The sequence below is a fragment of the Glycine max genome, chromosome 1 (assembly GCF_000004515.6).
Source record: "Glycine max cultivar Williams 82 chromosome 1, Glycine_max_v4.0, whole genome shotgun sequence".
Taxonomy (NCBI): domain Eukaryota; kingdom Viridiplantae; phylum Streptophyta; class Magnoliopsida; order Fabales; family Fabaceae; genus Glycine; species Glycine max.
Genome location: NC_016088.4, coordinates 52,218,271 through 52,245,034, shown reverse-complemented (window position 1 = coordinate 52,245,034; position 26,764 = coordinate 52,218,271). Strand labels below are relative to the sequence as shown.

The following is a 26,764-nucleotide window of genomic DNA, read 5'->3' as shown; positions in this document are numbered from 1 at the left end:
TTCTCTAGAAACTTGTTTAGAATATATAATAAATTAAGTAATGTCTATTTCTCAAACAAGGAAAATAAAAATTTTAAAATTAGAATAGGCCATTTGATAATAGAAGTACCGTTACTTTTATACAATGATATCGATTAAAAAAATTAATTTACTATAACTTATAACAAACATAAAAACTATTTTTTTTTTTGGAAGGAAAAGAGAATATGTATATTTATATATAACAAGAAGTGTTGCAAAACCAGTGACAAGGTTGTAGAATAAGATACTATCCTATCAAAAGAGTCACAAAAAAAAACCTTCCTAATATGTAATCAAAGTTATTATATCCAACTATTGACTTGTTTAAGGTAGTGAGTTAATAGATTAATGGGCAAATAATTGATCTAATTTAACTTGGTATATATATTTAAAAATTTAAAATTATATATATATATATATATATATATATATTATATAAAAATATATAATTAATATTATTTAATTAAAAAAGTTCATTCTTACTTCAAAATTTAAAATAATAATTAAAATATTAAAGTTAATAACATAAAATCATAAATAATAATTCAATAATATAATTACATAAGTTTCAAGTTTTTTGAACGTATTTTTAATGCAAAATATGTTTTAAAAATTAGTCTAAGTCATTAAATTTATTATAACCGGTCTAATAATTAAATTAATTCGATTATATTATTGGATTCCATTGAACTGGTTCAATCCAATTCAATCAGATCGACCCCATTTTTAAACTATATGGCCAACACGTTCTCATTAAAAACATTCCAAAGGATCCAAGAATCAAAGATGAATAAAATAGTCCAGATTTGACGCCTTTCTTCTACACAAAGCATTGCAAAGAAAACATCTTTATCTTTGAAACTATACCGCCTGCATCTGCAACTTAACCGGAGAAGATGATTTCGTTCCTTGCATTCCACAAACACCAACAAGTAATTAACATGCCAAAACAAGAATTTCCATCGTTTTGCTTTAAATCCCTATAAAAACTCTTAATAATAACCCAGAAAATAAATACCTTATTAACCAGCGATAATCATTCTTTGTTATACACTCTATATGATTCTCATAAAAGCTACTGATTTTTTTGCACATAGGCTTCATTTGTATCTTACTTTGAACTTCTTCCAAAGATAATCTCCATATCTTCTAATGATCTTCCTTTGGTTTCAGGCAAAGATGAGTAGAACAACAAAGCCAAAGCATTGATACCGGTAAACACAAAGAAAATTCCACCCATTGTTATGGTTTTATAAATCGAAATGAAACTTGAAACCACTACCACATTTGTGAGTCTGTTCACAACCACACAGACACCAAGGCCTTGAGCTCTGAACCTAAGGGGAAGTATTTCGGAGCTATAAACCCATGTCACTGGTCCTACTCCGGTGCACGCAATGCCCATAAATATGTAGGTAAAAATAACGGTTAAGGTTGTTGCCCAAACTAATTTTTCTTTGGAGTGCTCCACTATGGTTAAACAAATACCTAGCCCTAAAAGGGTCACAACCATACCACCTGCACTAATCAGCAAGAGAATCCTCCTCCCAACTCTATCCGACAAGAACATTGATACGAATGCAAATACAACTTTGGTAATTCCCATACCAACGGTGGCTAGCATGAGCGTGCTCTTGTCAGTGATTCCTGTTCTCTCAAACACCCTTGGAATATATAACAAAAAACCTCCATATCCATCAATCCGCATGAAAAAGTGAAGTCCAATCGCTGCAATCAGTATCCTACGCACAGGTGGTGAAGGATTACAGAACATTTCCTTCAGAGCTCCTGCACCACTGCGAGTATTCTTTGGAACCTGAACAATGTCTAGGGTGCAGTTTTCATCAATGCCAACAATACCTTTTATGTCCCTCAACCGTTGTTCAGCTTCTTCCTTTGTATTAGATACTAGTAAAAGCACTTTCCTAGCCTCACCTACACGTCCTTGCATCACTAACCACCTTGGAGACTCCACCAATTTCAACATGAGAATGACAAGACCAAATGAAGGAATTGAAGGAAGCACCATCATCATCCTCCACCCAAGTCTCAGTGACAAATTTTCAAGGAAATAGTTTGACATAAAGGCAAGGAGGACTCCTATGTTCGAGGAGAGTTCTGGGAGAGAGGTAAAAAAGCCTCTGTAAGAAGGAGGTGAAATCTCTGCGCTGTAAACTGGTGCAACTACTAGGGCAAAACCCACACCAATTCCAACAATGCAGTTTCCAATCATTAAGATTAGATACGATGGACCATACCCCATTAGAGTTGTGCCCAATAAGAAGGTGATGGATGCTAGAATGATGGTGTAGCGTCGACCTATATAATCAGATGCTCTTCCTGCAACCATGCTTCCTGGTAGGGCGCACAAATGTAATGTGCCTGCGAGGAGTTGTACTTGTAGGTCACTGATTTGAAGATCTTCCTTTATGAATATGAGTGCTCCGGTCATCACCCCCACAACTAAAGAATATAATATCGTTTAATAGCAGATTTATTCTGATTAATGAAAAATCGCAAGCAAACTTATCCACCTAATGTTATTTGCATTGGTTATATATATACATTCATAATTTTATTCACAAAACTTTTTTTCTTAATTTTAAAAATAATGTAAAAGTGCTTTATAATTTTAACTTCATTTTTACTGAACACATTTTGTTTTAAAAATTATATTTAAAAATTAAAAATTAAAGCACAATCATTCTAAACAAATCCTAAGTATTATATATATAACACTTATCCTAAGTATTATATAAATAACACCTATTGGAATCTTAATTCTCATAATTAATCACCCTTGTTTTTCACCCACACGGGAAATGTTTTTTCTTTTTCTTTTTTAAGCTGACGAAAATGTTATATAGTAATTTTTTGTACTACAAAAAAAAAAACCTTTTTGTTAGTGATTAGAATAAGAGGCAACTATATTTAAGATCAAGTACACTGTATACACTTACCGTAACCAAATATAGCAGAGACAATATTGGCAGCTAACACAGAGGCACAGGCATACTTGTTGAGCCCTTTATGGTTGTCCCCGTTTTCCATGAACTGTTGGCCGCCTGCGTTTTTATCTTCCAAAGACATTTTTAATTTTGATCTGAAAGTGTTGAGAAGCTAGTGATGATCATTACATAGACGTACCATACTCTTTTTTTCTTTTTTTATCAGCAAGACGACTTATTTATTTATACTAAAACGGCTAATGATAGGTACTAGAGTACCCAAAATTAGCAAATACATAGTTTGAACTGTCAACAAGTATTTTCATAAATCAAATTATGAAAGTATCTTTACGTAGACTCTAATAGGTACACTTAAGTTAAGAGTCACCAATCATTTGTTAGTTTATATATATTATTTTCTACAAGCAAGCAACTGTTGCTTCATTCTCTCAGACGTTGCATTTTGTGAGAAAGGCCATAATACTACCATCATTGTAAAAGGCCGCTTCTTAATTTAACGCTAGTTGTTTATAAAACTTTATAGAAATAACTCTTTGAGGTTCTTAAAAAGCTAATTAATTAGAGAAACTTCATATGACCGTCACCATTTGTAATGGTCATGAGATCGTCGCAAATAGCAATGGTGGTAATTTATAATTTTTTTTTAAAATATTTTGTAATGGTAAATGATAATTAAGTAATCACTAGCTAGTTAGTAGTAGCCTTTTGAAAGAAAAAAAAAATAATATAAGTGGCGAATAGGTCATCATCAGTTTTTAACTTTAGACGGCAATTCAAAAACTCCTTCAACACTCTCCCACACCTTCCATTTTCATTACAAAGCGACGAGTATTGTTGGCTTTCACATGTAAAACTTTTTTTTACCAGCAGCTTGGACTGGGAATAGGCCAAACCACTCTATAGGAATCAATCGCTAGTTTACATCAGATCCAAGTTAAGCCAAACTTTTTCAAAAATAAATCAGATTTAGATTTTTATAAAAATCTATTTGATTAAAAAGATCAAACTTTAGGTCGTTCAAAAAATGTTTTAAATTTAACATACCAATATATTTAAGTAAATATAAATTATATATTTTGTTATTATTATTATTGTATTAAAATTGTTATGATATATCAAAATCATATTTTTTTGTCCTTTTAAAATTTTAAATTTTAAGCATGTTGACTCAAGTAAAGAGTCAAACATATAACCCTATTGAGTAATAAGATTATGTTTTATTTAGATGTATTGTTAATGATCATGAAAGTAATAAATTTAAATTATGTTAGACTTGACAAGTAAAATTTAATTCACATATTTTCACATTTGTCTCATGTTTTAAGTATAACAATAATTTTGATTTTTATAGATTATAATTTATTTTACATGAAGCTTTTAATCAATGGTCTGAACTTATTAGTTCATATAGTGAGAAATTAGATTTATATAAAAAATTCAATATACAATTGGCTTTTAAGTAAGCTAATAGATCAAATGAGACTTTCAAATAAATTAGGTGAAACCTAAAAATAAAGTCTATAACAATTAACAAGTTAGACTTAAACTTTAATTTTTTTAAACTAGTTACACTTATATATTTAAGAAAATTTTTGTTCCATTTAATCTATTTTAATCCCATCAAGCAGCGACCTTCCTCTCCATCCCTCTCAACCTTCTCATCCCTCTCCTTCAGTCCCATTTATGAAAAAAAAATATACATAAAAAACATAAAAGATTATTTTAAAAAGATTACAAAATTACGAATACCGGTGGGCCGGCTTATTATGTGCAATAGTTGGAGCCTTTTGATTTTACGTACAAAATCACAAGATACTTCTCCATGTGTACTTTTTGATTCTTGTAATTCCATCTTTTGAGTATTTTCATTAAGTTACCAACTTAATAAAAAGAGGTCAAGGAAAAGAAGCAACTTTATCCCAATTAAAGATATTTATTTCTACAGATAAAATGAAGTAGAACACCTTTCGATTATAAAATCAATATTGTATTTATTTGTAATTTTATTATTTGGAGGCTTTTTTTTTGGTACATATTAATTGGAGGATTTTAAAGAAAAAATTATTATAAAGGAACTAAAAAAAGTATTTAAGGAATGTAAAATATACAAATTATTTAAAGACTACATTAAAACTACGTACTTAATGAACAGATTAAAAATAGTCTTCCTAAAAAACAACGTCTCGCAGTAAAAATAATGATAATACTGCACTTTCTCGTTATATTTGATTAGGGTTTTTAAAAAAATTATTAAATTTTTTTTGTAGTATTTAATTAAACATCATAAGGTATTCAATCAAGACTATAAAAATTGTTTTTAGAGGACAAGGAAATTCAATAATATTTAATTACAATTTTTACATCTTTAAAAAAGTCATCTAATATTTAAAATCATATAAAATTTGATGAATTATCTTGTTAATTAAATTTTGATGATTTTTATGTGAGTTTTTTATTATTCCTATAAATACCAAATCCATCAAACCATGTCACAAGACTTTTCTTATTAGTCATCCAAATTTTTCTTTTTCCATTCTCTCTTCCTCGAAAGTGGTAACATTGATAGAGTAATCTCTTTCCACGCGTTTTTTCTGTTTTCAGGTCAAAAAATCTTTCTACTACTTTTTTTCTGGACTAGCTGTATGATTTGTTATTTTGTTCAATGGAAATAGGGTTTTTTCTTTCTTTTATACATATTCGTCCCATATTACCTTGTACACACGAGTAAATAAAATATAATAGCGGTTGGAATTTTGTTGGTTTTTACCCGTAAATATATCTTCTCTCTCTTGCTTTTTCTCCATCTACATTGTGATTTAATTTCTAATATATACTACTTGTAACTTTCTCTCTTATTTTTTTGTTTTTTTTTAAATTTAAAATATTATAAAATATAAATATTATATTTTATAATTTTATAATTGGTTTTAAAATTACTTATTTATTCAATTAAATTTTATAATTTTGTTTTCTATTTTTTTAAAAGAAAATGATATTATTAAATATAATTATTTTTGTTTTATTAGTTTGTTTATGTCATTAGATTTAATTAAAAATGAGAAAATTTTTTGTAACATTATATTATATTATCAATAAAATACTTAAACAATTACACTTGACTAAGGAAAAACTTAAGATGAAGATATGTTAGGATAATTGTGTTAGTTATGACTATGTTGTTGACAAATATTATATATATATTTTTGAAAAAAGCTTATGCAAGATTCAAAAAGGAAGATACATAATTCAAATGCCCATTTTTTTTCTGAAACCATTAAGGTGATATTGAATCATTACATGATTGCCATCTGCTTTATGTACCTCAATTTTACTTGGTGCACCTCCAAAATTTCTATATTTTCGTCTTATCATGCCTCTTCCAAGAAAACCCTAGTTGTCTCTCCCCCAAACTTATATAGCCATTGTGCCCTAACACAACCACCAAACATCTCCAAGTCCAAACGAACCCAAAGCATATTCTAAAGCAACTACTCATTTTAGGTTGTGTGAGGTTCCCTTCCCTCTTGTCTACCTTAGTTATTTAGATCCTTTCCATGTTCCAGTACTCAATGTTCTATTGATTTGTTGACAATAAGTAAATAAATAAAACCTTTAATATCTTTCATTGGCCATTAACACTCTAAGCGAGCACACATAGATGCAAGAGTAAATGGAATAAATAATGGATTGAAATTTGCTAGATTTATACATGCCAATGATGAGAACTTTTTCAAATTTAATAATGGATCAAAAGCCTATAATATAATGATCAAGTACATAGTTTAATTAAATCTTTCGTTTTCTGAAACATTAAATTTAACTTGATCAACAACTTGTAAAAATGAACTAATTGAGCAGAACTTAAGCATGCAAGAATTTCATTACATAGGCTATTAATCTAATGATACTTAATTTAAATTGTAAAACTTTCAACCCAAAGTCACAGATACTTGTTGTAAACAAAAGATAAATTCTTGATGTAAACTGTAAAACTATCTAGAGCCGAAAAGTTACGTATATGTCCAGAAACAAAAAGGCTCAACATCTTCAATTGCAAATATGCAATGTATTATTATCGGTGATCAACTACTACAAAAAAAGGTTTTCTACATTGCTCCATCAACATTGATTTATGGAAAACCGCCATCGTTGAAGTAAATGTGATGACTATGAAATGTGGGAATATTTTGGGGAGATTGCAAATGTGGCTCAGCTAATAGGCATAGATGCAATGAAGTTAATTGGGATGATTGTGAAAGTTGCAAATACAACATGGATGCACAAGAAGCATTGCAGGCAATTTGCTTAACATCTGAAGTCGATTAAGTACCCCGAAACCCAGGAGCCTCTGGAGGAGCTAGAAGATGCCCTTAGAAGCTTTTACATATTGGTCAATAGTTGTCAGGATGAGAGCTATCTTTATTTGCTGGCCATAGGTTAGAACATTATTTATCAGTTCAGGAAGGCTTAGAGTGAAATTGACAGATACTTGCACCTTGTTCCTCTCATTCCGCTAGTTGACAATAATCCAGTCAAGGTATCTATTATTCGTTCGTTGTACTTAATTGTCTCACTCAATACTCATTAGTCATTGGAATTATTCTTTGAACATCTTAGCTGTCGTTGATCAATCATGCTAAGTTTATGTCTAGTTCAAATGTTTATTGTTTGCTTAATTATCTTTGTTAGTTTGCCATTATTAGGGGAACTTTAAGTATTGCCTAAGGATATAATTCCACAGGTCTTCTGGCAAAAAGCAATGAAACATGATCTTAACTGTCGCCTAATTTACGACACTTCTTGAAGGTTATTGCCAACTTCTTTAAAACTTTATTGAGCAATCAATGTTTGTTTGAGTATATCCAACATTTTCTATATAGTTTGTTCTTTGATTGTTTCCAACAATCCCACATTCCCACTGGGGTACAGGTAGTACTGCATAGCAAATGTAAAATCCTGGCTTGTAAAATTTAGGCTCCTATGTCAGTGAGTTGCATGTGTTGAATTAGTACAGCAAACCAACCACATAATGTGGCTTATTTGATGCAAAAAAATAACTCAGAAAAATGGGCAGTGCTCTTGATTATATGAAATATGCATTTGTAAGGATCCATTTAGAGTACTTGTCTCAATGGGATTTGAGCAACCACTCTTTTTGTAACTCAACTTATTGAGATTATGTTTGTTACCTCCATGTTCTATATCGATTTTATGCAAAACCATCGTTGAAAGTCAGTGTTTGCATCAGTTTTAAAACCATTGTCAAAGCCTGCAAATTTCAACACTGTGGTTTTAAGATCGATTAAAAATCATCATTGAAGGCCTTTTAAAACTCCTCAATAAATACTTATGGGAGAAGAAAGCAAAAAATAAAATGAAATAAGTTTCTTTCAAGTTAAAATTAACATATGCTTACTTTAATTTGTATAAGCTTTCCCATTTAACTTCTCCTAAGCATGATTATAGCTTATACATAAGTTGATTTTAATTTATATAAAAAGTATAATTCATTTTATCTTTTCATTTTATTCTCCTATAAGTGTTTATTGAAAAGTTTTTTGCAAACCAGACTTATAATATAAGAAGTTTAAGAACTTAAATTGCAATTGAATATGCATACTATAACATTTCACGAAATCAACATGTCAACATAGAGCCTAGAAGAAAAAGTACTTTAGGATATTATAACTAGTGAAACCTTGAAACCTTGTTTGTCCCTAAAAAAATGATGATAAAGAGATAAGAGCATTAATAATAGAGTTCTGGCTCTAGATTCGGCTACTCTATTCCTTGCAAATCCTTCTTGCAATTTGAGACACATTCCCCTAATCACCAATATTTCTTGTAGAAAAACAAATTTAGAAGTCCAAAAATCCCTCTAAAAGAAAATTATTTTTGCCTGGACAATAGACTATTTTGTATGTCATGTACTATACTAGTTCATAATCTATTGGACACTTGATGGCTACTTTATTATGGAACACATAGTTTCGGTGATTATTGTTGGACTTAGGTGTGGATATCCTATTCTTCTGGAGTTTCTGCTAGTTACATTTAAAGGCTTTGGCAATAAGGAGGCAAGGAAAGCGACAACTGACAATGTGCAGTTTTTGCAACTCTTTGGTTCATTTGGCTAGAGCCGTATGTTTGCATCTCAAAAGGTAACTCGCTGCCTCTCAATATGTTATAACTTGCACAAGGAAGTTCTTCCATAAACTTTACAATGAGAGCGTTAGAATATGTCCAATTGTTCTTTTGCACTCTCTTATGTGATATGTAAATTACTACATTTTTAAGTTTGTAAATCTTTGATTCAAGGTATGATTATGTTACTGCACTGTGTCCTGGAGTGAGCAGCAACAATTTACCAAAGGGTCCTTTTAGAAGATTCTGCCTTCCTTTAATTTAGAGTTTATTTAAGTTTTGGCCTTGCCATTAGCTGTTGTATGCAATCTTTTTCCTTATGTATCAGCAAATGTGTCCATCCTGTCCATTTTATTGTTAAATTCTCTGTCCTTGTTTCTGCCCACTTCTCAATAACATGCTTATTGTTCTTATCATTCTATAGTGATTTTTTATTAGTTTGTACTAGTGCTATTGGATTATAATTTTTACTATCACTTGTGTATGTAATTTTAAGTATCTTCTATCATTGCCCGTGGAAGAGCGACTTAAGAAAATGCCTGAGATCAAGGATTGTAATATTGTGAGTCTGAGTTGATTTCTTTTTGTTGATGAGAAAGCGGCATTTAGCTAGATCCAACAACATGCTTCATCTTACTTCCTATGTTTGTTCATAGTTGACTGCATTCATTTTTTAAGCAGATATTCTCTATTCCCAATCAATACTGTTGGTTTATATCTATGTTAACTGTTAAGTTATTAGTGGACATATTTCTCGGCAAATAACTTGGGCATGTGCACCAAGTTGCTCATTCATAAGATGTCAAAAACTGAAGTTTCTGCTTTCTTATAAAAAGTGTTTGTATTTTACCAGGATGCTACCGGGTTTATAGGCAATATGTCATTGTTATCTAAATATTTTTAACATGTGTAGTACAATATATTTCAAAAGATGATAGGTTTCCTGTTAAATTAATTATTAAAGTGTTTGTAGTTTTGATGTCGTATGTGCGTGTATTAGAGTGTAACTCTCAAAGCATGGCAATAACAAGAAAAAATAGTGAGAGAAACAAATAAGAAAAGGAAATTGCATATATGGGTGGTGGTACACTCATCACAACTAATATCTTTAAAATTAGATTGGTTATTGGATTGATAGAGACATTGATTCACGGTTTATGATTTAACTGTGGTTGAACATGTGATAATTGAATAAATATACATTTTTGTAATTATTAAATTAAAATAAAATCATAAAAAATGTATATTTCACTTTAATGCAAAAATTTGAATTAACATAAAAGGAAATTGCACTCTGCTACAGCATACTCTGAGGAGGAACTTCTAGAATTCCTGCAGCAACATGCAATAATGGTGTGGGGGCTATGGACTGCAAAAAGTTCATTGCTATATCCTCATGATGGCGTGGAAACTTTGTCTAGAGATTATGCCTTACTATTGCTAAGCAAGAGTTTGCAAGTTCATTCTTCTGATGTCAATGTTCGTGAACTTGCCAGTGCCGAAAGCCATCTCAAGTTGTTCTCTAAAATTACTTCTGTGGCAGCTGAAAGCCAGTGGGGGTTTCCTTTAGAAACAAAATTATTCATGACAATTGGTTATTTGGATTAAATCTGATTTAGATTTGGATAGGTTGGGATGCCAAACCAACAATCTTTTCCACTAATGCCAGCCCTTGAAATTCGTCTCAGGTTATCAATCTTTTCCACTAAGGTCAGCCCTTGAAATTCATCTTAGGTTATATATGCAACTTTCTGATCACTTAGTTTATCACTTAGTCAGGCTGATGGGAATTTGCATGAGGGGAAAATTCCTACCAATTGACATTCCCTTATAGTGAATTTGGCCCAAAAGAAGTTTTGTATTTTTATCTTCTTGTTTGGGTGACGGTTGTCTTATGCTGCTTCCATTTATCTTGAAGGATTGTGCGAAATGGTGGTTTCCAAAACTAAGCTTTCAAAGGGAGATTCTAAAATTGTCATGGATGCAGCTCATAGTCTTGATGGTCCACATAATGAGTTGATGGCTATCGTAAGTGAAAAGTGAAGTTGCATGTGATATGATATCCATTGTGATTATGTGTTGAAATCATCAGAGATGATTCATTAAAGTTGTTTTTGTCTTCCCCGCCCCACCTCCAAAAGGAAAAGAGAACATTGTTTTCACTCCATGGGAGGTCAAAGAATTTTTTTTTTAAAAAAGTAGCATTCTACTTGTTATGTAATGCTCAAGACTGTATTATTAGTCTTTGCAAAGATGTTGCAATTGATATGCTTCGTGGAAGTGGACCCAATGCCAAGCTGAAGAAGGCGGAGATACTTGAAGCTGCAAAGAGAGAACTCAGTAGGTAACTCACTAACAATACCAAGGTAATTTGATCTTTTTCATGAGGCGTCTATGGTATACTATTTAAGTTTGATCTCAAATTTATCCGTGTTTTCCCTTATTAAGTCCCATGCACGGGTCTGCTTAGCCTTTTGAGAAAAGTTCATAATGTTTCGACTAATTTCGCTCTACTTACTATGGTTGAAAATTTACATTGAATATGTAATTTCACTTTACCTGACAATTGACAAATTTTTAGATTAACTTATGACCTACTTACAACAGATTGAATACAATATGAAAGAACTGAAGATTTTCAGCACCACCCCCTATTCACAATGTTCAAAATGTCTCGGTAACAGTAAAAAAAACAATAAGCTGTACTTTTACAGTGATATGTTATTGATTTCCTAGATGAAACTTACGTGTCATAGCAAGGTGCCTTTTATTATAAAGGAATTCTAAACGTTACTCAAGACTCTCTTGCTCACTGCCTCTCATAAACACGTTTGCCCATCCATGATGATTGTTATTTGATTTTACAGATGTTTATTATCATATCTAGAGGCCCCAAAATCAGCTGGGTCCCCAACCATGACAAAAGGTAAAAGCAAAATTGGTAACTCGTGAACGATGACTATTCTGGTTTAACTTTCTGGTTCAATCAGGTTATATATGGATTTCCTATTGGGATTTCTTATATAGTTTCAATATTGTAAAAGATCGAACTTATCATTGCTACTAGAATGGGACTAAAAGGTGATCGTATCTTTCATCACTATGCCTTTGACAATTGAGCCTCTTTCAAGACACACCAAGCACTATAAACTAATTGCGCCTCTTCACTTTTTTCTTTGCTTCAAAAACTGCTATACTTCCATGCCGATTTCCTTCTACATTTAGCTAACTACACAAACTAGCATGTACCTTAGAAAAAAATAACGATGCTGAAAGTGGCGTCCACTCTTTTTTGTTGCCCTTGTTGGCTTATTGCAATATCTATGGAATAATTGAACTTGGAATAACGATACTTAAACAGGGTTTTATAGCTCGAGTTCATTATAAATTTTATACCAACCGGTAGAATAATTGAACTTGGAATAAGTAACAACTACAAGGTTTAAGGTTTATGCATGCCTGGGGGAGGGTGGTGAACTCAAGATTCTTAGGTACAAGACAAAATCGTTGTAAGTTTACATTAGAATCAAATAAAATTATTATAAACAACAACATTATCTGATTAAATATTTAATACAAATAGTTCTTTTTAAATATCTAATACAGTTACATATTTAAAATTTAAATTTAAAACTATCAATTAAATAAAACTACCGTACACTAGTTAATTCAAGTGGTGTCTTGTATGCTTCACGCATAATAACATGCAAAATACTAACATGCTTTACAGTACAGAGAGACCTACCAAGGGAAATAGGGTAGTACTTGTACATGATTGATTAAGTGTAAGTCTTTTTTAAATAAAAAAACAGATAGATTCCCAAGTTTTGAATGATGCCAAACCTTCTACGGATCATCCGTTGGAGTGCGACACCAGATCACCAGGTCAGACGAATGATTCTTTCCCAAGAAAGGGTTCGTCAATAATTTCAACGGTTGCATACGGTCTAGAATTAAAAAATAAATCATTCTCACAAAACAAATCACATGAAGAACGAAGAACAAATTAAATCCAGAATCAACAAACACAATCAAAACTCAAAAATAAATAATCAATGATACACTGAATGAAAATCAAAACTCATAATCAATTTAATCCCAGCCAAACAACCAAACCTAGAATCTTTCTTTATTGCAATGAACTCGGTTCTAAAAAATTTACACACCAAACTGGATTAATAATTAATGAAAGATCTAAGTAGACTATTCCATGCTTTCTTCTTAAACGAGGAATATATGAGCATGAATACCAAGCAAGCCAACCGTTTCAATTTTCAATTGATAGCAAGCAAGCCAAGAAAAACAAAAAAAATATTTAGCTAAAAATTGCTAAATATTTACCCAACAGGTTTGAAAAAAGACTACCTTGTCTTAGAATTAACCAAATTGTTTTTATAAAACCGATTCAAAATTTTTGCCTGAATCAATGTTTTTCTTTAGAAAGAACAGTTCAAAAACCAGTTTGGTTTTGAACTAATTTTAAAAACTAGTCTGGCTCTGAACTGGTTTTAAAAAAACCAATCTAGTTTTTAAAAAACAATCTCGTTCAACACCGGTTATTAAAAACAGTGTGGTTACAATCGATTTTAAAAAAGTCCAGTTTTGAACCATTTTTAGTTTTTAGAAAACTAGTCCAGTTTTTTCTTAAAAAACAGTGTGGTTTTCATTAGACTATTCCATGCTTTCTTCTTAAACGAGGAATATATGAGCATGAATACCAAGCAAGCCAACCATTTTCAATTGATAGCAAGCAAGCCAAGAAAAACAAAAAAAATATTTAGCTAAAAATTGCTAAGACATTTGCTGTCTGGCAATATATTTTAAATCATTGACGGAACATTTCAAAACTTAAAAATAAATTTGGTAGGTGTGTCGAAAAAAAAAATGAACTAGATCGTAACCAAACAAAAATTCAATCAAGTTTTACCCAACAGGTTTGAAAAAGATTACAATGTTTTTCATTAGAAAGAACAGTTCAAAAACCAGTTTGGTTTTGAACTAATTTTAAAAATTAGCCTGGTGATAATTGCTAAATAATTATATTTTGATAATAGAAAATAAGATAAAATTGTTTTTAAAAATAATTATTTAGTAATTATTTGCACTTAAATATTAAAGAATTGATATTTTGTTGAATTTTGGTTGCAGATATAAAAACTGGAGGTGTAACAAGCAAAAAAACCAAAAAAATTGAAGAAAACAAGAAGATTTGAAGTAGGCCCAGCCCAATACGTGCACTTAGATAGAACACGCTAAGCCTGCAACACACGCGTTAAGCCCGCAATCCAACAGAAGCACACCCTAAGCTTGCAACACGCGCTAAGCGCGATCTACACACGCTGAGCGAGAGGGTGTCATTTACTTCCTTTCTTTCACCCCTTCTCATTGTAAAATCATCCTCAATGGCTATGAGTGGTTAAAACCCTTAATTAAGACCTGACAGGTCTAGAAGCCAATGCGATGTATGATGTACTCTTCACTATTTATCAATGCAATACCAGGTTTTTTTTTTTTTTCTATTTTCTTTTCTGTTTTTATCCTGCATACTCTTTTTTATTCTGTTAGGGATTAGATGTTCGGAAGAAGGTAACTTCTTTTAAAAGAAGATATGCATGTATTAGTTTTAGGGATTAGACGCTCGCGAGAGAATAACTTCTAATAAGACAAGAAGAAAAAATATCATGATAAAATCGTTATTAAGCATAAAATCATTATGTCCATGCATTAAAGCAAACATTTATAAATTTTACCTATTAAGTCTTTGCAAGACATTTGGAAAATAGATAGGTAAAATAGGTTTGTCATTCTGAGGCATTATAGACAAGTAAATAAATAGATATGAGTAGGATAGGATTACCTAAATTGATAAAAAAAAAATCATAAACTCATACATCCTAAGGCAAGTCAGTTTCCAATATTATATTAGTTTAAATTTATCTTTTTTTATCTAAATCTTTTATCCTTTTCCTTATCTTCTAATTTTATCTTTAATTCTTTTATCTTTTTCTTTATCTTTTAATTTTATCTTTAAATTTTTTATTTTTTCTTTATCTTATCTATTATCTTTCTTTATCTTTTATTTTAAAATTCTTATCTCTTGCTTGAAAAATTGGATTTGCATGTACAAACAAGTTAATGTGGATTAGACACTCGAACTTCCGAGTATTTTACTACAATCTCTCGGACTTCCGAGTAAGAGATTTTAAAAAAACCAATCCAATTTTTAAAAAACAATCTCGTTCAACACCGATTTTTAAAAACAGTGTGGTTTACAATCGATTTTAAAAAAGTCCAGTTTTGAACCAGTTTTAGTTTTTAAAAAACTAGTCCAGTTTTTAAAAAGTCCTATTTTGAAACCAGTTTTAAAATAACCAATCTGATTAAGGACCAGTTTTAAAAAACTGTCCGGTTCAGAATCGTGAAACCAATTAAAAAAATGAGTCTGGTTTCGAATCGACTTTCAAATGCAGTCTGGTTCTGAATCGGTTCCACAAACCAGTCCGGTTCAGATAATTTTTAAACAGTCCACTTATGAACAGGTTTTGAGAAATAGTTCGGTTAGAATCGGTTTTCTGAAAAAGCAGTGCGGTCCAGAAAACCGGTTTTACAAAAGCAGTTCGGCCCAGAAACCGGTCTAAAGTAGTTCGGTTCAGAACTGGTTTTGAAAAAAGAGTTTAGTTCAAAACTGATTTTAAAAACTAATCCGGTTTTGAAACGGATCCACAAAGCAGTCCGGTTTAGAATCGTATCAACAAAGCAATTCGATTAAGAACCAGTTCCACAAAGCAGTGCGGTTTAGAACCGTATTTAGACAGTCAGATTGTGAACCGGTTTTTGAGAAACAGTGCGGTTAGAACCGGTTTTAGAAAAAACAGTTCAATCCAAAACCGGTTTTAGAAAAAACAGTTCAATCCAAACCGGTTTTAGAAAAAACAGTTCAATCCAAACCGGTTTAAGAATGGGTATGCTTAATCCAAACCGGTTTAAGAATGGGTATGCTTACGAACCGGTTTAAGAATGGGTCCAAAGTAGTTCGGTTCAGTACTGGTTTTGAAAAAAGAGTTTAGCTCAGAATGGGTTTTAAAAACTAGTCTGATTTTGAAACGGTTCCATAAAGTAGTTCGGTTCAGAACCGGTTTTCAAATGCAATTTGGTTTTGAATCCGGTTCCTGAAAACAGATCAGCTTAAAATCGGTTTTAAACAGTCAGATTGTGAACTGGTTTTTGAGAAATAGTGCGATTAGAACCGATTTTAGAAAAAGAAGTTTAATCTAGAAGGTTTTAAAAACCAGTCCGGTTCAAACCGGTTTTGAAAACAGTCGGATTTCAAATCAATTTTAGAAAAAGTTCAATCCAGAAACCAGTTTTAAAAACCAGTCCGGTTCAAACCGATTTTGAAAACAGTCCGATTTCAAATTTAAGAATGGATCTGCTTACGAACCGGTCCAAAACACAATACAGTCAAGATCCGGTTTGAAAAAGTTTGGTTCTGAACTGGTTTAAAAACCTGTACGGTTCGAAACCGGTTTAAAAACCAGTCTGGTTCAAAACCAGTTTAAAAACCAGAAAGGTTAGGATTCGGTTTTAAAAAGTATCGATTTTTAAAAACCAGTCCGGTTCAGAGTCGATTTTAAAGCAGTTCAACTAGTTTGATATAAAACAACCGATTAAAACGGTTAGGAACCCTAGGTTTTTTGCTAAACCGGTTTTTGTATACCCCTGAAATTTGGCGTACGTTACATCTCTGTATATCTGATGGACACATGATTCATCTAAAATATAACTCTTATCTGTATTTTTTTTTAATTATACAATAAAAAAGAATAGTATAATATCTGATAATTCCTTATTATGGCTAGGGTTACTTACTCGAATATCTTTGGAGAGAGGTGCAGGTCCAATCCGAAATTTGAATCTTTGCAATTCCATTGGCGACCTTGTCGGGGCCTTTGAAAGACGCAGCAGCCATAACGGCGACAGAGACAACCTTCTTCTGTGCGGCCTTCTTCTTGCTGGCGTCAGACACCATCTTCGATCTCCAATGGTAGATAAAAAAAGAAAGAGAAGAAAGAAAAAAATTCTGGAAAATGATCCTAGGGTTTCGCGCTGCACGAACCCAAGCGCGTGTGTAGGGTTCAAGGTTTGTGTTTTGAAGGAGGGTTGTTCGATGTGGAGAGTGTGTGAGTGTCCCAGTTTGGGATATTTATAGAGAGAGGGTGCGGGCTTCTTCCACTTTGGTTGCGTGTTGGAGTTGGACTGAGAAAAGTAGGATCATTTGTGTTGGCACAGTGGTGTTGTGCGTCTCTTTGATTCTATGCAGCGTGATAAATACTAGTAAGCTGCTCCTTCTGCGCTCGCTAGCTTCCTGGTCTGTTCTTTGTTTTTATCTCATTTATGGACTAAGCCCAAATCTTTCTACATTGCTCCCGTGTGCCCCTTTTTGCACTAGAAATATATTTTTTAAATGAATTTTTGGAATGTATCATAGAAAATTAGTGATACATGTGTTAAGGAAATTAACTTTTGTAATGTAGTTAATTTTATATAAAAAATAACTACATTACAAAAATTAGTTTCATAACATTTACAAAAATAATTTTATTACAGAAGCTAGTTTTTATAATATATTAAAAATAATTACATCATAGAGACTAAATTTTGTAATATAGTTCTTCTTTATATATTACATTTTGTGAAGGAAAAAAAATTAAAAAAAGACAATTGTGCTAGTGAAATAGAAGGTTGCGAAGGAAAGAAAAGGGGATGAAAGAGGAAATATTTGCATGCTAGCTGGCATATATCTGTTATATCTTAGCCTTTTTGTATACTCAGCTAGTGCTCTCAAATCAACATCTTTTGAGACAGGTGACTTCCTCATGCAGGCCTTGAAGATTTGATAACGGGACTCCTGATTGTTGGGATGACTCAAAGTTTATGTAACTAAGCAGGCAAAATATCACAAACATAGAAGCTAAAGGTGCATTATCATGCTTTAGGTGCAAAGCCTTTCTTCAGAGTTTGAATGGTGGCAAGTGGCAACATCAGTCTTGAAATTATGTCAGAAAATTGATAACACAAACTCTAAAACTCTTTTGAAATTGATAACACCAGAATGTTATTTATTGTATTTCAAGTGATAACAATTACAACAACAATTAGATCAAGCATTTTGCATCTTCTGCCCTTCTGTAGAACTACTTGTTATTGAACAGAAAAACACTAGCAGGGGTAATTGGAAGTCTGCGTAACAAAGCAAACAAAGTGATACAATATGAAACCTAAAGGCGGCATTGCCCAACCACCATCGCCATTGCACTTTCATAGTTGTTCCACTTTGATATAATGATTTGTATTTAATATTCTTATTTCTCACAAAAGTGTGGTAGCAAATAATTCTAGTACAAGCAAATATAAGGAGATGATGATTGGAGTAAAAATGTTTCTTTGTATTGATTTGGTCAATCTAACTTACATTCAGTCATCAAATCAATAAGTGTTTTACAGTCTAAAAATTCACTGTGACAACTCAACCTCAAGATTATCCTAAGGAAACCTACTATCACACCCTAAGAACAAACCTTTCTTAGAACTATAAAGGAAACCTACACTAGATTTCACACACTACAAAACAAAATCTGAATAATTTTCAATAGTGGAGATAACACAAATCGAAGCTCTACTAACTCACAATCTTCACAAGGCCTTGGCTCAAGAGAAAACCCTAACTGTCAATTTCAATGCTATTCTCTTAATCTTTTCAATGAAAAGCGTAAAGCAAAAGGAAGGAAGAGTATGTAAAGTATGAGATTATATTTTAGGTTCTTTGGTAGAAGAAAAATGGAAAAAAAAAGGTAAAAAATCTGTTTCCTTTGATTGCACAGAAAGTGGGAAAAAATGTACATAAAATATATAAATACCCTAAAAAAATAAGATGTAATACAAACAAAGATATTTTTATCTTTGAATAAAAAAATAATCCCTTTGTTTCCTCTTCCATCCAAAATTAGATAGGAATATGAAATTGAAGTGGGATCCATGCTACTGCCCTTCCTTCCTCTACCTAGTTGCACGAAACAAGGAGGAATTAAAAATTTAAGTCTTTCTGTCTCGTCATAATTTATCCTAGTTATTTTCCATCAAAATAAACGAATCATAAGTGTCACTTAGGACATTTGAATTTATGTTCTTGCTCTAATTCCACTTAATAATAATTTTCCAAATAACACTACTTAATTTTCTCAAATTTTAAATATTACTTTTTAATTTATATTTTGTATTTTTTAAAATTTGAAAATATTTATGCAATACGCAAAGTACTTAATTTTTCCTTGTATTCTTTAGTTCATTTGATTATTTTCACATTTCTCAACACATTAGATAAAAACAACAAGCTTGTATTTTTATTATTATATGTTTTTTTAATCTAAATCAATTTACTCTTTTCAATCACTTTACTAATTAGTCGAGTTAAGATCGTATTCGGTAGGAGAAAAAAAGTAGATAAAAATGCTGTTATTTTTAGTCAATTGCACTAGTGGTCAGATACTCGTTTTGAGAAGTGACAATTATTTTAGTTCCGTAATTCCTTTTATATAAACAAGTACGACAAGATATGATTCCTACGTGTTTGAGTTGATTTGTTTTATAAGCCTCGTGTTTGAGTTGATGTTACGTGATATTATGTTCATTTTATGGCTTATATGCATGGAAAGGTTAGAGATACATTCCCCACATTAATAAAATAGCAATAATAATAACTTTACTTCTCTACCATAGATTTCTATATATGATGACTTTCAAATCAATGGTAAAAAACACGTACTAGCTCTTTTCTCCCTGAACAAAGTTATGGGATGGCATGCAATGTCATTATGTTATTCCGATCCAAAAATATTTTTTCAATCTCTTGAAATCTATATATCTTAGAGAGAAAGGGAAATATGATAAAGAAAAAAACAAAAAATGATCACTTATAAATATAATAAGTGGGAAAATGGGGAAAAAAATAAAAGAAATAAGATAGATATAAAAACCAGAGTATGATAAAATAAGACAGGATCGAATGTTATTTGAGGCAATGAAACGGACTAGTCAAAATGTGAGATATAAACCGATTTTCTGTTTTTTTTAAAGGTATTTGAATATAATCACTAGAAATTCATATTTCCTGTCTGGATTAATTATGCTTAACTATCCTGTATTGACAGTATAGTACTCTGGTCAGATTTTGGAATCTTGGCTACAAGCATATATAATATATATACTAGTTAATTAGGTAGGTTGTTTTGAGACCACTTTATGTGGAAAAAAAAAAAATTGAACCTTGTAGTTGTCTTTATTGGAAGAATTTTATTGAAATGTTTTATAGGGTAACATATTAGAATTAACTTTTATGTTTGAAAAACTATAACTAAAATGCTGTTACCTTAAAAACTACTTTTATCTAAAATATAAACAAAAATGTGAAATATTATAATATTTCAGTATTTTTTATATTCATTTTTTAATCACATTTACAATTTAATTTCAGTATTTTTTTACCAAAAAAATTATTAATATTTTTAGACAAAATATTATAATATTTTTTAGTAATAACTCAGTATTAATTTTAAAATTATATTTGTTGCACTTTGAGTCATAAGAATAATTATTTGAAAAAATGTGAAATGTAATGATATTTATAGAAAGGAGTGAGTAAATTAAATAAGCCCTTTATTGTAAAACTTGAATTTATTATTTTAGTTCTGCTATTTTAAGATCTACAAACACAAAGTTTGATTGTTTACATAGTCAATATAGAATTATCTTTTTCTTTTCTATCAAAAACTTTAACCAATATTAATAATAACAGTTCATCAAAATAAAGATAGTTAGATTCTGGTTTAGTATGCGAACCGGACCATCCTAGTCTTTGTATTGCCATATTTATGTGTATATTTAATAGGTTCACTCACGCATCACAATTTTATGGGCAGATTTCTGGACCAACTCACTTTTTTTTTTATAAAAAAAAACAAAACTTGATTTATGGTTTGACCTACTAAATAGTTTATGTGCTAACCTAAAATGATTTTTAATTTCAAAATTTAGTATTTTTATTTTTATGTGACAAGTGGGTTGATATGTGTAAATATTGTAGACCAGTTTATTTAATTGCAGATTCCGCAAATTAATCCACACAGATTCATGGTTAAATAACAAACCAAAGTTCAGTTCAAGTCTACTCTTGAGAGTTACGCAATCCAATATCTGCAAGATTGGCGTCTGTATCCACCTCTAATAACAATAGCAATACAAAATATTAGAGAAGATTACAAAATTTTCCTTTACTGTGATTCCAGCTGTGTTTTTATTTACTTTTTTTTTTCATTGGTAACAATCAATATTAAATCTAAAATTATTATGTATCTACTCCAACACCAACCACTAACTAAGTCGACCCTAATACTTCATAGACATATCTAATATAATCATAAACAAAGCAGCAAATACGTGTATATATATATATATATATATATATATATATATATATATATATATATATATATATATATATATATACCATGAAAATATTTTTTCTCAAAGTGAGGAATGAACTTTAAAGTAAAAAAAAAAATACAAACTTAAAATTAATGATTAAAAAATTAAATAAAATAAAATTTATAAATATATAATTTCTTTGATTTTCCAACTAATATATAGTTGACTAAGTCATGCATTTTTACTTCTAAAGTACCGATGCTCGTATATATTTTGCTAAAATAATCTATTAGAGTCAATGGTATTTTTTTTATCTGACATAAGCTCATTGGATCTTCTATTGAGTATAATTAATTATATTAATTTTAATCATTTAACATGTTAAAGCCAACTTTATAAACCATACAGAAAAAAAAAATAATCATGGCAAGTATGATAGATTAACTGAAGCTATTTCAAGTGTTAACAGTTTTAAAATAGAAAAACTCAACAATTATTGTTTGGAAGCGGGACGTTGATTTTCTAATTTGTAAATAGTTCATGCATATAAGTAATGTCCATATAAAGTTGTTCTTTAGTTCAAACTATTAATTATTTCATCCTTATTTTTCATTCAAATAATGAATTGTCTTGGTTTGAGTTAACCGTAATATACAATAGACAGTTGTTCATAGACAAAGGATATATTTAGAGTATAGTTGGTAAATGATGATTTGATTTAACGGACAAACATTTCTTTTTCTATTTCTTCTCAAACTATGGTTTGAAACTTAAAATCATTTTAACCATGATTTTGTGAATGAAACTCAAATTATGGGTCTCTAAATCAAGACTTTTAGTGTACTAAACTACAATGCACATGCAGTAATATGAAATAAAGCATGGTTTACACGAGAGAAAAGTCAAATAATACATTGAGTTGCCCGGTTTGGCCGTCTCTCTCTCTCTCTCTCTCTCTCTTTTTTTTTTTTTTTTGTATAGTGGCCAACGCGACTATGTACTAGAAAGTAAACAAAACAGCACAAGCACAAAATGATGCCTTAAAGAGAAATGTGAAAGAAGATGCTAACAAAGGTAGCAAATAAGCATCAATTAATTGCATCGTGAAAGAAGCAAGGTGGTAAGTAAGTAAAGCATGTCATTGGTCCAAGGAAAGAGTGGGTTGCAGATAATGCAGCAGCAGGCGCACAAAGTCACCAACAGAACACAACACAAAGAGCCTCGAGGAGAGAGAGAATCTGACACACGATAACAAGACAAGTGTAGTGGCCCAGCAAGCCTTCACTCCCTTTAATTTCCTCACACCCTTAAAAAAGAAAGGTGGCCTTTACTCTCAATATTATCTCTCATTATTAATATTATCTTAAATTCTAGTACTCATTATATTGTATTTTAAATAAAACAACCTTCCTACCTTAATTTAATCACTATCATTTGCATGTCTTAGTCTATAAACTTATATATGTCTTACTCTATAAACTTATATATAAGGCTAACTGTAGGATATTATCTCTCTCCTTAATTAGCCTCTCCCTTTGATTTGTACAAATATGCTGGTTTGGGACACACATTCATTTGGAGTAAGGTTGGAGAGAGTGAGTGAGAAGGGCAATAATTAAAAACCTGTTCTGCAAGACAAATTCTTGCAGTACAACTGTACTACTAGTCACCACTCCTGAGTGCAAAACAACCTCTTCCCCTGTTCCTTTCCTACTTGGTTTTTATGGGTCTGGATGCCTGGTAGGAAACAACACCCTTCTAGGCCCTCTTAACACCAACTTTTCTCATAATCCAACATCACATTTCTTTCTTAATCAATCTTAACTCTTAACATTTTACTCTCTCTTTGTGTCTCCCAAGGTGTTGTGTTTTGTTGCTGCTGAGGTGAGTCTTATATTTTAGTATTTTATTTGTGTGTCTCCTAGGGACCCTGCTTGTTGTATGAATTTCTACCAAATTTTTTATCCTTTTCTCTTTGTTTTTTCCCCTGTGAAAAAAATAATAATTAGACAATTCCTTTTCCATCGCTATAGTGGTGCTATATATACAGTTAAATCACTCATTCACTTCTGAGAATAGGATTGATTAGTGAAAATTGGTTGGTGGGATTAACACCCAGAACGTCAATATCAGAACAAGGAAAGAATAATTGTGGGCGTGCTAGTAATTATATGTCTTTGGTTGAGTCTTGGATTAGATGGGATAAATATGAATTAGGGTTGAGGAGGCTACAGGAAGATCCACAAGCATAATTAAAGCAGAAAATCACGAAGATGATGATGGTTTAAAACAGATTTATTACAGCGAGTCAGAATTAGAGAGAGCATAGAGGGTTGAGATCAAAACTAGCTTGCTAGATCTTGGCCACACCACAGAAAGCAAACCTTGATGGCAATGAGAGGGCAACAAGATAAGGAAATAGAGATACCAACCACAACCACTTTAGGTTACAACCTTCTTCCCAACCGAGATTCTTCTTCTTCCTCTTCCAAGCTCTCTTCTCCAACTGTTGGTGAAAGAAGTAGCAGTGATCATGATCATCAAACTCACACATTGATCTTCAACGAAACACCTCACCATAATCTCTATCCACCACCTCCTTCTCTTGCACCGCCTCAACCTCAAAGACCCACATTAGATCCAGATCTAAGCACCCCAATTGCTCCCACATCGAACCCCCCAAGAACCTCGACCCCATCGATCAGGTACCGAGAATGTCTTCGGAACCACGCGGCGAGCATGGGGAGCCACGTGGTGGACGGCTGCGGGGAGTTCATGGCAAGTGGAGAAGAAGGCACGCCGGAATCACTAAGATGCGCGGCGTGCGAGTGCCACCGCAACTTCCACAGAAAAGAAGTTGAAGGAGAATTACAACCGCAATCGCTACCACAACAACATGTTCCAAATTACCACAGCTACTACACCAACAAGCACAACGGTCACTTTCACTACCCTACACCCTCTTCTTCATCCCTTCATCATAGATTGGTTGCCACTACTACCGCCACACCGAGCTTGGTCCCCCCAGTGATGATGGCCTTCGGAGGCCCAGCTGAGTCATCTAGTGAAGATCTCATCAACAACACTGGAGCCCAGTTATCAGTGCAGCAGCAGGCACCACTAACACACTCTTCCAACAAGAAGAGGTTCAGGACTAAGTTCTCTCAGCACCAGAAGGATAGGATGATGGAGTTTGCTGACAAGATTGATTGGAAGATCCAGAAACACAATGAGCAGGAGGTGCAGCACTTTTGTACTCAAGTGGGTGTCAAGAGACAGGTTTTTAAGGTTTGGATGCACAATAACAAGCAAACTAGTAGTAGTAAGAAGCAGCAAATGTAAGCCTTGTCTTCCTTGTTTGGAAAGAAATAAAAACAAAAAGAGACCCCAGATTATTTTTTTTAAGTGAATAATAATTGTAGATTTAGATGTGCATATATGTTATTCAAGCAGAGGAAGCCAGCTAGATAAATTAATTGACAGCAGGTATAACTTCCCATCATTTTAATTATATATCTCATATGCACGTATGCTCCTTCGTATGAACATATAGGCATCAAAGAAAACTTGCACTGATTTTTTTGGTGCATAAAAATATGTACGGGTTAATTAATTCTCAGTTTCTCACCTCTTTCTTTCTTTTGGCTAGCAATTTTCACCCTGGGGCGAAAAAAATAGGAGAGAGAGGGACGAGAACGACTTTTGGTCGTTCTGATGAACTAAGATAATGGTGTACGTTGTTTGTGATGAGGAAGTACACACACTTAGGCTAGCTGTAACAATATTTCATGCATAATACTTTGGCGAACTTTTCTATTTTAATCATGGAAGTGTTGGTTCGTGAACCTGTTCACTTCTTTGCTAATCAATGTACAAGGCTTTGGAGAAAATAGGATCGCACACTCATGAGTCATATATATATGACCCAATTAACCACAATTTTGTCCTCTCATAGTCATTGAATACATATGTCACCGGCCGACACATGAATTAGGAGACAATACCCGTTCTTTTCTCAACTTGCCTTTTTGATAATATGTATAATTGTATCCTATATTGTCTCTACGCGAATGAACCAGGAAGATGTAGCCAAATGATGACAAATTAAATAAGGAGACGCGGGTTTTGGAGTATACAAATTTCACCCTTCAGGTGTTCTTTTTTTCTCCTTTTCCCCCCTCTCTCTCTTTCGTACATGTCAATGATATTATTAGCTAGCCACATGGTGAAAGTAAAGTTCTTTCGTACAAAAAAAAAAAGGAAAAACCTCTATATGAAATGTGGTGAGAGTCTCTAAACAATTATTGAGTGAAACTCGGGATCGAGCAGTAAGCTGAATATTCCAGTTTTTAAACCTTAAGAATTTATTATGTACTACGATGAAATCTGCATATATAAAATCCTAGTTTATGGCAAACCATTCTATCTATATGCATTAGTTTTAGTTGGACATTAACGTCCGGAATATGAAGAATATGAAAAGGCTTCTTTTCTTCCTCTTCGTTTACGATTTCAAAGAGCTGATTACCTTCCAAAGTAAGTTGGTGAAGATTTACAACATAATCACCACTAATTTTCCATGAAATGCAATCATTGGATAGGTGTAATATAAAGCATGCGCCCTAGTTTGAGCCATCTTAGAGTACATAGAATTTATTTATGTGTAACATCTTTGCTGCTAGTCTCAGAAACATTGTATAAAAAGTATATTGTTTTTCTTGCTTAAGATGGCATTTAAATTTAATTCAACTAGTTCCACCTTTCCTAAGTTTACTTACTGGTGACACATCGAGGGGAACAATCTTTAGATTTTTTTGTTGGTGAACAAAATGCAGATAAATTTTTAATTAGAATACATTATAAAAACGTTGTTATTCAATTCTAGATTGTCATAGAATTAAAAAAAATATTTTTTTTTATCATAATTACATTAAGTTCATATTTAACGTAATTTATAATTACTTAAAAGGCAACTTTTTTCTGTTGATAATACATCAAAATCAAAATTAAACTCAAAGATTAAAATAAGCAAAATATTTGGCACTCCACTTCTTGTTAATTATACTTGCTCTCACGTCTGCGCAACTTAATTTCATGGTTTATCCGTGGTCCAGTTTCTTTTATGCATACTCAAAAGTCAAAGATAACAT

General features: G+C 31.9%; 3 protein-coding genes across 3 annotated transcripts; 1 reads left to right on the top strand and 2 right to left on the bottom strand.

Moving 5' to 3' along the window:
- Positions 1-904: 904 nt before the first annotated feature.
- Positions 905-3,270, bottom strand: LOC102662503 (probable polyol transporter 6). The gene is made up of 2 exons (XM_041016266.1): positions 2,982-3,270; positions 905-2,484 (listed from the first exon to the last, which is right to left on the bottom strand). Exons 1-2 carry the CDS (start codon positions 3,109-3,111, stop codon positions 1,133-1,135), a joined length of 1,482 nt encoding a protein of 493 aa, XP_040872200.1. The 5' UTR covers positions 3,112-3,270; the 3' UTR covers positions 905-1,132.
- A 9,373-nt stretch (positions 3,271-12,643) lies between these two features.
- Positions 12,644-17,405, bottom strand: LOC102662100 (ABC transporter F family member 1). Its single transcript, XM_006573515.4, has 2 exons — positions 17,004-17,405; positions 12,644-13,081 (listed from the first exon to the last, which is right to left on the bottom strand). Exons 1-2 carry the CDS (start codon positions 17,161-17,163, stop codon positions 12,981-12,983), a joined length of 261 nt encoding a protein of 86 aa, XP_006573578.1. The 5' UTR covers positions 17,164-17,405; the 3' UTR covers positions 12,644-12,980.
- A 5,759-nt stretch (positions 17,406-23,164) lies between these two features.
- LOC100799830 (zinc-finger homeodomain protein 6) lies at positions 23,165-25,019 on the top strand. Its single transcript, XM_003517180.5, has one exon. It carries the CDS (start codon positions 24,003-24,005, stop codon positions 24,954-24,956), a length of 954 nt encoding a protein of 317 aa, XP_003517228.1. The 5' UTR covers positions 23,165-24,002; the 3' UTR covers positions 24,957-25,019.
- Positions 25,020-26,764: the final 1,745 nt, after the last annotated feature.